This window comes from Triticum dicoccoides, chromosome 5B (genome assembly GCF_002162155.2).
Source record: "Triticum dicoccoides isolate Atlit2015 ecotype Zavitan chromosome 5B, WEW_v2.0, whole genome shotgun sequence".
Taxonomy (NCBI): domain Eukaryota; kingdom Viridiplantae; phylum Streptophyta; class Magnoliopsida; order Poales; family Poaceae; genus Triticum; species Triticum dicoccoides.
The window spans coordinates 209,905,338-209,916,907 of NC_041389.1; the positions used below are offsets into that span (position 1 = coordinate 209,905,338).

General features: G+C 44.0%; 1 protein-coding gene across 1 annotated transcript; it reads right to left on the minus strand.

The window, feature by feature from the left end:
• Positions 1–629: 629 nt before the first annotated feature.
• Positions 630–4,506, minus strand: LOC119308097 (leucine-rich repeat receptor-like tyrosine-protein kinase PXC3). Its single transcript, XM_037584208.1, has 2 exons — positions 1,663–4,506; positions 630–1,159 (listed from the first exon to the last, which is right to left on the minus strand). The coding sequence occupies exons 1-2, from the start codon at positions 4,241–4,243 to the stop codon at positions 852–854; spliced, it is 2,889 nt and encodes a 962-aa protein (XP_037440105.1). The 5' UTR covers positions 4,244–4,506; the 3' UTR covers positions 630–851.
• Between the last annotated feature and the right edge of the window lie 7,064 nt (positions 4,507–11,570).

The window sequence follows — 11,570 nt, forward strand, 5'->3', positions numbered from 1 at the left end:
CGGCCAAACCTCTTCCTCCTAGCCTTGAAGCTATATGGGAGGCAGTGCTACTCTAGATCGATGTTCATGGCTTGCTGCGGTGAAGAACTCGTCGGACCAAGTGGTGATGTCCCCGGAGCCGGCGAGTTTGGAGTCGATCGGGAGTGGCTTGGACCTGATTGCGTTCCTCTTCAGATCTTTGGGGTCCTTTCTGCATATTTCAGGGACTGCTTTGTAATTTTCAGTTTGTTGTGTGTCCTGTTGTTCTGGCTTGTACTACGGTATTGTAATATCAAATAAAGTCTGGGGTCCTTTTGGACCCTGCCCTTGTTCAAAAAAAAAATATAGTCAAATATAATAGGTAATATGTATTTTTAATTTTGGTTCTCATACTATCAACCCAAAATTAACCAATTTCCGCCGCAATGCATGGGGCATCCTCTAGTTACTTGAGTGCCCACGATCACAACAACAAATCCAAAATTGTCCAAAATACTGAAATAATAGATCATAGAGATGTCACAGAACACACAAAGTGAAGAAGTGTTCAGACAACATGGTTTTATTTAGTGATTTGTAGAGTTTTTAGTTGAACTGCCCATTACCAATTCAAAGTACTACGAATTAACCAGAAAAACAATGCAGTCAGGTTTGCTAATAACCATCACTGTGATGTTTAAAGACCAGAGATCGTTCAGTCCAAAAAATATACACTTAACAATTCAAACTCGTCACCAACTCATAACCTACCATAGACTATGGCACTATACAATAATCACCTGTATACCGACATCCACAAACAAAGAAAATGTCAGACTCCATCCAGAACTTATCTAACCTACCAAAACCAACTGTTTTCTTTTGATTCACATTCACTTTGCGTTGGCGAGCAGCCTCAAGACGTTGCGCATCTTCGGCCGAGCATCGGGAGAGAAAGTAACACAGGAGAGCGCAACATTGAGGACTGACAGCATCTGGCTGTGAACACCAAGTGAAGTTCTTGAGACCCTGGTGTCAAGGACCTGCTCCCTTTGCTCAGGCCTAGCTGAAAGACTGAGAGCCCACTTGGCTAGCTCCATGCCATCACTGACAGATGGTTTCCCTGTTAAGAGCTCCAGTAAAATGACTCCAAAGCTATAAACATTCCCGGCCATCGTCAACCTCATAGTGTATGCATACTCTGCAATAAAAATTCGGTGATATTTGGTGTTAGTACATATGAACTTTTCTGAATTACTGAAATAACTGAACCAAAAATCGCAAGATTGTCATGGGGGCTTGGGCACCGGTTGAGAAGCTAGTTTGCCTCAGAGCAGTTATCTGTTTGAACTATTATTTGCCCTGTTGAGACCCTTTAGTTTGGATGGCAGCTTTCAACATAACACTATAAAGCATGGGCTTGAGTGTCTAAATTAAGCGAGTGAAAGAGGAAGCATTCCATTGGAACACTTCAGGAAACAAGATGATACTTCAAGTGTTGAACAATGGGGAAGATGGAATTTGGAGCTAATATCCACGCATATTTGCAGTCAAGCACATTAAGAGAAATTTCTACAAACAAGAAACATATGACATGAAGTGTTTGTAAATGAAAAATAGCAGAAAATATTCATTTCTCAAAAAAATCAACAAGTTGACTATAGCTGCTCAAACTGAATCAGAATATGAGGATACGTGTTTTACCTGGTGGAATATAGCCAACTGTGCCAGCAATGGTTGAAAGGCTCCCACTACTTTTAGAAGGATCGATAATTTTGTAAAGCTCAATGTCTCCAATCTGAGGCTCATTCGTTGACTTCAAGTGGATAGTCCTCGTCGACAGATCAAGAAGCAGAACCGGCTGAGTGCGCCCATGAAGAAAGGTCAGCCCTTCGGCCACCCCCAAAGCAATGCTATACCGTGATGTCCAGTCCAGAACATGTGACCTTCCATCATGCAGTAAGTCGAACACCGTGCCCTTGTACACATGCTCATAGAGGAGGTACGCATTGTCTTCTGTCAAGACATAAGCCAATGGCACCATGACACTGGAATTGCTTAGCTTGCCAAGTACCTCAAGCTCATGGCCAAATTTCTCTTGGCTACCAACCTGGAATATCTTGTCACTCCAATCAAGCTTTTTCACAGAGTAGATTGATCCATTTGGCATCATGGCCTTGTAGTAGGTGCAGAATCTTGTCTTCAGGAATATGTTGTTGGGATTGGAGACTGCTTTCATTGCATACGTAAAGTCAATTCCAGAGGTGTGCACACTGCTCATTGTTATGAAATGGCCGTCAATGACTTGACACACACCAACTTCAGTTGATGGTCCTTCGTCTTCCACACGATAAATCCTCTTGGACAATGCGAGCATAATAATAGCAGCCAGCAAGCACAGTCCAACAAGAGAACTGACAATAGCAACAATAATCACAACACTATGTGTCCTTGTCTTCCCACTAGTAGGAGCGTCATTACTGTTTTCCCTGTCATCTGTAAGCTCAGGATTTCCACTGCTATCAACAGTCACACTTGAACGAAATGCAGGAAGGGACCCAGATAGGTGATTATGAGATAGCACCAAATGTGTCAAGCTCTGCAGACCCTCAAGTGAGGATGGCACTGGACCAGACAAGTTGTTGTATGAAAGGTCAAGGATCTCTAAATCTTTTAAAACACCAATATTTGAAGGAATAGATCCACTGAGATGGTTGTGACTAAGATTGAGAACTGCGCTCAAGCTGGTCGGCATTTTTGGGATGGTACCAGTGAGGGAATTATTTGCCAGATTGAGTTCAATCAGAGACGGCAATGAACTGACTGAAACTGGAATGGCACCGCTGATCTTGTTCCCTTGAAAATTCAAGTTGGAAAGCTTTGGAAGGTTGAAAATTCCCATTGGTATCTCTCCAGTGAATGAATTCAGACTAAGATTCAAAGTGCTCAGATTTGTTAAATCAGAAAATGTACTTGGGATAGGTCCCCTGAGATTGTTCATTTGAAGCTTCAGAACTACCAGCTTGTCAAGGTTACTGATTGCATCAGGCACTTGCCCCTGAAGATTGTTCGATGCCAGATTCAACAAGGACAAGTTCCTGCATCTTCCAAGCTCTGAAGAGATATTTCCCATCAAGTGATTGTTGTCCAACTCAAGATAAGCCAAGGCCAAGGCATCATCGATGGTGTCCGGGATGGTCCCATTGAGCTTGTTACCACCAAGCCTCAAGCGGTAGAGGTTTGAAGATAAGTTCCTAGGAATTGGTCCTTGAAGGTAATTGCTGGAGAGATCAACAGTCTCCAATCCTACAGAAGCGAGGAGATCAGAGGGTATCTCCCCACTCAGACCATTGTAACTCAAATCCAACATCTTCACATGCTTTGTAATACCGCTGGGGATAGAACCAGTAAAATTGTTCTGATTAGCCGCAAACCGAGTGAGCGTCGCGACATTCGACAAGCTCGCCGGTATTGTTCCAGTCAGGTTATTACCAGAAAGGATTAAGGTCCTGAGCTTGGGCAGCTTCCGGAACCCATCAACGACATCACCAGTGAGACTGTTCTGACTAAGATCCAACAGGGTGAGGTTTGAATAACTGAACAGGCTGCTTGGAATTGAATCATTGAAACTATTACGAGACAACACTAACTCCTCCATAGAGCTAGCCATTCTTAGAGGGACAGCACCAACCAAATGATTGGAGCTGAGGTTCAGGCTCCTCAACCTAGGCATAACACTCAATTGGGTGGTCACAGTTCCAGTGAAGGAATTGAAGGAGAGATCAAGAACCTCAAGTCGAGAGAAATCCGAGAGATCGCTTAGTCGCCCGACCAGACGGTTGCTGCTGAAATTCAGCACCCGCAACCCGGCAGTCATGGGGCAACGAGAGAAATGGTCCGTCAAATCGGCGAAGTAATTCTTGGAGAGATCGAGGGACTGTAAGGTGTCGAGAGAGCATAAGGAGGCAAAGAGCGTGGGGTTGGATATGGAGCAGCCAGATAAATCGACTTCAGTAACCACCGAGAAGGAACTAGAGTTAGAAGGGGAGCAGCCGATTCCTCTCCATAGGCATGGATTGGAGACGGTTGTGTTCCACCCGGCTGAGCCCACATAGCGCCAGAGATCCCTCATGATGGATTCCTGCGTGCTGTTTAGAGGAAGGCGCGGGTTGCCGGCGGCGGCGGACACATGGAGGCACAAGAAGGTGAAGAAGGAGAAGAGCGGTAGCGGCCTCGAGAAGCCGTGGGTAGAGGAGCAGGAACAGTACCTCTTCCTGTCCCCCATGGCCGGCGATCCTCGGCCTTTTCTCTTGATTCAGTTGGCTCCCTGCTGATCTTGGCCGGTTGGAGCAATAGGCAAAAGGGACTCCCCTAGGGTTCGGGTTTCTCGGCGACCATGGCTATGTGGTGCTCCTGCCCTCGGGTTTTGGTTGGCATTTGAGGATTCGAGACGAGTGTTGTAGTGAGGGGAAGGGAAGACTGCAGTTGTCCAGTCTTGCGAGAGAGGGAGAATGGAACGGGAAGGTGGGTGGGATCTTCTCTGTTTGGGTCCAGAGTTGACTGACTGACGTATTTGGTGGGGTGACCAAAACCTGAGTTTTCTTTTTAGGCAATGACAAATAAAAATATAGTTTCATGTAAAGTACCAATGGTTGAAGAAAGAGGGGATGCCATTCGGGGCATCCCCAAACTTAGTTGCTTGCTACTTCTTGATTATTATCTTGAGATGCCTCGGACATCCCCAAGCTTAGGCTTTTGCTAATCCTTATTCCTTCATCCATCATAAGATCACTCAAAACTTGAAAACTTCAATCACACAAAACTCAACAATACCCTCGTGGGATCCATTAGTATAAGAAAGCAAACCACTACTATAAGTACTGTTGCAAAACTATTCATATTTTATTTTTGCATTATATCTACTGTATTCCAACTTTTCTATGGCAAAAACTCATCAAATAAAACCATAGAATCATCAAAACAAGCACACAACGCAAAGAAAACAGAATCTGACAAAAACAGAACAGTCTATAGCAATCTGACTACTTCGAATACTTCTGTAACTCCAAAAATTCTGAAAAATTAGGACGACGTAAATAATTTGTTTATTTTAATCTTCTGCAAAAAGAATCAACTCAAAATCACTCTTTTTATAAAAATGAAAATAACTTCGTGAGCGCAAAAGTTTCTGTTTTTCAGCAAGATCAAAGCAACTTTCACCCAAATCATCCCAAAGGCCTTGCTTGGCACAAACACTAATTTAAACCACAAAAACACATCTAACCAGAGGTATAATTGTGTATTTTATTTAAAACAGCAAGGAAACCAAAAGGCAAAAAGATACAAGTTGGGTTGCCTCCCAACAAGCGCTATCGTTTTACGCCCCTAGCTAGGCATAACGCGTAGGATCTAAGTTCTGTCGTCTTTGGTTGTAGATCCATAAGATGCCCTCATGATTGATTCATATGGTGGCCTAATTCTTGTTCTAGGGAAGTGTTCCATACCCTTTCTTAGTGGAAACTGAAATTTAATATTGCCTTCTTTCATATCAACCACGACACCTATAGTGTATTAAGTTCATGGAAAAACAGAGTAATGCAATAAGAACGATGAAATGATGTAGACAAGATCTATTTATGTAGAAATAGACCCCATCCTGTCATCCTTAATAGCAACGATACATACGTGTTGTTTCCCTTTCTGTCACTGGGATCAAGCACCGTAAGATCGAACACATCACAAAGCACCTCTTCCCATTACAAGATAAATAGATGAAGTTGGCCAAACAAAACCCAAATATCGGAGAAGAAATACGATGCTATAATCAATCATGCATATAAGAGATCAAGGGAAGACTCAAATAACCTTCATGGATAAAAACAGAGATCTGACCATAAACTCAAAGTTCATTGGATCCCAACAAACACATCGCAAAAAGACTTACATCATATAGATCTCCCAGAGACCATTGTATTGATAATCAAGAGAGAGAGAGAGAGGAAGCCATCTAGCTACTAACTACAGACCCATAGGTCTATAAAAAACTACTCACGCATCATCGGAGAGGCACCAATAGACGTGATGAACCCCTCCGTGATGGTGTCTAGATTGGATCTTGTGGTTCTGGACTCTGCGGCGGTTGGAATTGACTTCCGTTGACTCCCCTAGGGTTTGTAGAATATTGGGGTATTTATAGAGCAAAGAGGCGGCGTGGGAGGCCAACGAGCAGGGCACAACCCACTGGGGCGCGCCTGGGCCCCCAGGCGCGTCCTGGTGGGTTGTTCTCCCCTCGGAGCTCTCCTCAGGTGCGTTCCTGGCCCATTGGATGTCTTCTGGCCCAAAAAAGATCCACAAAAAGTTTCGCTGTGTTTGGACTCCGTTTGGTATTGATTTCGTGCGATGTAAAAGACATGCAGAAAACAACAACTAGCACTGGGCACTATGTCAATAGGTTAGTTCCAAACAATGATATAAATTGACTATAAAAATGATTGTAAAACATCCAATAATGATAATATAACAGCATGGAACAATCAAAAATTATAGATACGTTGGAGGCGTATCAACTAGCTCTGTTTAATTACTAAAAATGCTTGGTTCAGTAAGTGTGGTCAGTGTGTTGTATGTTGGAGATATGCCCTAGAGGCAATCATGTATGATGATATTTCCTATGTGTTTATGAATAAAGATAGTCCTTGAACATTATCAATCATGTGTATCAGCAAGTACGTGACTTGTTTGTGGGACTATGCATTGTATGATGACTGTCCTAAAAGGTCCCTAGTCGAAAGGGCTGTGTGAATGCGCAGACGACTAGACTAGCATATGACACGGTCGATGGCTTGGTCTCACTAGCCATGGAGCACTTGATGCTAACCGGATAATATGGACTCGGAAGGGTCTGGTCGGATTCGACGTAGTCGAATCCGAGTCGAGATAAGGTCCGAGTCGGACAGACCCAACTATGAGACGCAGCGATATGTCATCTGTGAGTCTATAGTACAACATACATTCTGTGTCCTAAGACCTGAGCTGACGCATGTACTCGGGATGGTGACAAACTTGCTTTGGGCCGACCAAACGCTACTCCGTGACTGGGTAGTTACAAAGGTAGGTTTCGGGTTTGTCCAGTCCCATGCTGCGAGACATGGTCGAGCAAGATGGGATTTGCCCCTCCGATCAGGAGAGATATACTCTGGGCCCCTCGTGTGATCCGACCAGGATAAGCATGGCCATGCGACAAGGATTATGAGATAATCCGGTTTTTGGTCGGTATCACTGGAACAAGAAAGAGGTCGGACTAGCACAAGGATGACAATCTCGCCTTGAGCCCGAGAACATATATCGTGCGGCAAAGAGAACAGAAGTGTGACATGTTGTATAGGTTCGCCTAACCAGCTTCATATTCTGCTTGGTGCTCGGCACGCCTTGCTAGAGGCCGCTACCAACCGTGCAAGTCGGAGGTGATCTAAACTGTGACCAAGCCGACTTGAACCTAAGGGGTCGCACGCTTAAGGGAAGGAACCTATGAGGTCGGATCCGAGGACACTGGTTGGATGTGATCCGAGCTGTATTCGGATTGTGGCCGAGTAGACTTGTGGGCTTTAGGGTCCATGCGAGGCCCAAGTGTTGATCCTGCGACGGACGCCTATATAAAGTGGAGGTGCGGCACACTCATTTGGTTGCTCACTTCGGCACTGTCACTAGGGTTTGCATGTGTTGCGAATAGCCACCTCCACTCGCCGCCGACTGTGTGATCGGACCTAGCAGTCCGCCGCACGGTGTTCCTCCTGCACGCGTGGATACCGTTAGAGGCGGTGCACTTGCACCGCTCCGGTGAACTTGTACGTGGGATCGAACGACCGGCTGTTCGAGGGAGATCGGACGAGGAGGAGACGATCCACGCGGGTGCGCCGCCCCAACTCTTCTTCCGCTGCACGGCACTGCGTGTCTAGTGGTAACGAACTATGATCCATCTCCCGTAGCATGTTCCAGGTTGTTCTACGCGTAGGAAAATTTTAATTTGCAGTCGACGCACCCTAGCGTAGAGCCCAACATTGTACACTCTTTTGTGTGCCCAAATTAGCAAGCGATGTTAGATTATGCAATGATGTTGATGAGGACAGTACCTAGGGAAATTTCCACCAAAATTTGACTTATCAAACTCGTCCCATGCGCGTAAAGCAGAAGAATCGTTTGTGATGCACACAATCATTCAAAGTGAATGGTGTCCAGCAACACGTGCGCAAAGTTTCCCTCCGCATTTCGAAATTTTTGGCCAACCGCTGAAATATCTACCCCTCCCCCCTTCCCCACCCCCTTTTCTCCTTGATGACAAGTCACATTTCCCCTGTTTCCTCCTTACTTTCTTCCGAAGCTATAGCCGCTTCCTTGCTCTTGCTGTCGCGCATCCTACCGCCGGGGTCGCCATGGTATTCTTCAATGAACTCTCGAGCGGTCCTCCTCCGACGATGACTCTTTCACCACCCGGGTATGCCTCTCTTCTCTCTCTCTCGGGTTATGACTTGGAATGAAGGATGTTAACCCGGCGGTCGATTTGAGTCATTTCTTCCTATTGTAGCTCCCTAGGACAATCAGTTGCAACGAATGGAGCGGGGTGGCTAAAGATCTGCCTGCTCATTGTCACCATCAATCTCCATGCATGAAGTTAGTTGCATTTGAATCTGTGGACAGTGGGGGAAGTTCCTAGCATGTGCAGAGAAGGTTAACCCCACTTTCGTTGTTACAAATCATTTATTAGATGTGATTCAAACGATGTCACCATGTTATGTTATTCTGGATGTTAAGAAGTGTCATGGTTTGTACCTAGCATCTAAAAATGTTGCCATCTTATCAGCGGTTCCATTAAAAAATATTTGTCAATGGCACCGCTTCAGCAGTTTGTGCAACCAACTTTGGTCCACATCTGAGCAGCCAAGCAGTGAAATACTAAATCTTTATGGCATGAAGGAAGTGGACATCAGAGAAACTAGGTGCTCCGGAGTCCGGTTCCCTAATTTTTTCCCGCTACATCAGCTCGCCAGTGCAGGGCACCGGTGCCAAATGTAGCAAAGTTGTCTTGACACCGGTTTTGGCATAATAGTGGACGACCTTAGTGCTATTAGTTCTATGTTACTAAATTTGTGCATGTACACACCTGTTAGTATTAATTTGATGTTATCCAAACACTGTTGCTATGTTGTTGCAGTTATATTTAGCTTCCTCATAAAATGTTCAATTTGTTACTTATACTACATGACTAAGAACTTGTAGCGTTGCTGTAGTTAATTATAGCTTCTGATGTTTCAAAATTTGGTTGTTGTCTCAGTAGCAATTAATTCATTTGCACATTGATCTTTTTGAGAAGATATGTCATAATTAACCTATTTCTTCAATTTTTCAAAATATGTATTTGGTGATTTTGTATGTTGCTAGAAACCCATTTCCCCTACAATTGTTACTGATCTAGTTTTAAATATTACAGGATGAACGGAAGTGTTCTTACCTAGAGTGGGTTGATCAAGAGTGGCCACAATCTTTGAAGATGTGCCTAGCAAAGCTCTGGAGCATGTATGAGGAAGAGAACAGATGTAGGCTTAGATAAAGTATTCTCAACGCTGAAGAATATTTCAAGATGCGGGAAAAAAGAGAGGAAGATGGAGAATGAGGTCAGATTTTAAAAATTAGACTTTGCTAAGATGGTGTTGGCGAAGGAGGTGGCACTTTCCCAGTTGGTCAGTGCAAAACAGGTTCTTACTGAACTGAAAGCAGAGGTGGATAAGCCGAGCCTGGATGATCTCGATTAAGGAAATGAATATATTGTTCTAATATTATTTTTATGAAGGTGAACTAGCTATATGTTGTACTGTGCTATTTTCAGGTAGCTATTGTACTGTGATGTTAAAATATATTTATGTTCCTGATATGAAATTGGCAAACAGTTGTTTGATATAAAATGTGAATTTGTGTAATACTGGTATTATTAATTGTAAACTAATAAACCTGCTAAATGAGTCATGGAACTTTGCAAATGGTTCTAGCAGTAAAAGCGGTTGTGATGGATAGCTGATGACCCACAAGTATAGGGGGTCTATCGTAGTCCTTTCAATAAGTAAGAGTGTCGAACCCAACGAGGAGCAGAAGGAAATGACAAGCGGGTTTCAGTAAGGTATTCTTTGCAAGCACTGAAATTATCGGTAACAGATAGTTTTGTGATAAGGTAATTTTGTAATGGGCAACAAGCAACAAAAGTAACAAGGTGCAGCAAGGTGGCCCAATCCTTTTTGTAGCAAAGGACAATCCTGGACAAACTCTTATATAAAGGAAAACGCTCCCGAGGACACATGGGAATTATCGTCAAGCTAGTTTTCATCATGCTCATATGATTCGCGTTCGTTACTTTGATAATTTGATATGTGGGTGGACCGGTGCTTGGATGCTGCCCTTCCTTGGACAAGCATCCCACTTATGATTAACTACTCTCGCAAGCATCCAGAACTACGAAAGAAGAATTAAGGTAAATCTAACCATGGCATGAAACATATGGATCCAAATCAGCCCCTTACGAAGCAACGCATAAACTAGGGTCTAAGCTTCTGTCACTCTAACAACCCATCATCTACTTATTACTTCCCAATGCCTTCCCCTAGGCCCAAATAATGGTCAAGTGTCATATAGTCGACGTTCACATAACACCACTAGAGGAAAAACAACATACATCTTATCAAAATATCGAACGAATACCAAATTCACATGACTACTTATAGCAAGACTTCTCCCATGTCCTCAGGAACAAATGTAACTACTCACAAATCATATTCATGTTCATAATCAGAGGGGTATTAATATGCATTAACGATCTGAACATATAATCTTCCACCGAATAAACCAACTAGCATCAACTACAAGGAGTAATCAACACTACTAGCAACCCACAGGTACCAATCTGAGGTTTTGAGACAAAGATCGGATACAAGAGATAACCTAGGGTTTGAGAGGAGATGGTGCTGGTGAAGATGTTGATGGATATTGACCCCCTACCGATGAGAGGATCGATGGTGATGACGATGGTGATGATTTTCCCCTCCCGGAGGGATGTTTCCCCGGCAGAACAGCTCTGCCGGAGCCCTAGATTGGTTCCGCCTCGAGACGGCGGCGCTTCGTCTTGAAAGCTTCATTACGATTTTTCCAGGGCAAAAGACTTCATATAGCAAAAGATGGGCACCGGAGGCCTGCCAGGGGGCCCATGAGACAGGGGGCGCGCCCCCGCCCTCGTGGCCAGGGTGTGGGCCCCTCTGGTTGATTCTTTTGCAGGTATTTTTTATTAATTCCGAAATGTGCCTCCGTGAAGTTTCAGGACTTTTGGAGTTGTGCAGAATAGGTTTCTAATATTTGCTCCTTTTCCAGCCCAGAATTCCAGCTGCCGGTATTCTCCCTCTTCATGTAAACCCTGTAAAATAAGAGAGAAAAGGCATAAGTATTGTGACATAATGTGTAATAACAACCCATAATGCAATAAATTTCAATATCAAAGCATGATGCAAAATGGACGTATCAATAGCCCAATGCCATACAGTTTTCTTCATCAAATCGTGTGTGATGTAGTTGAATAA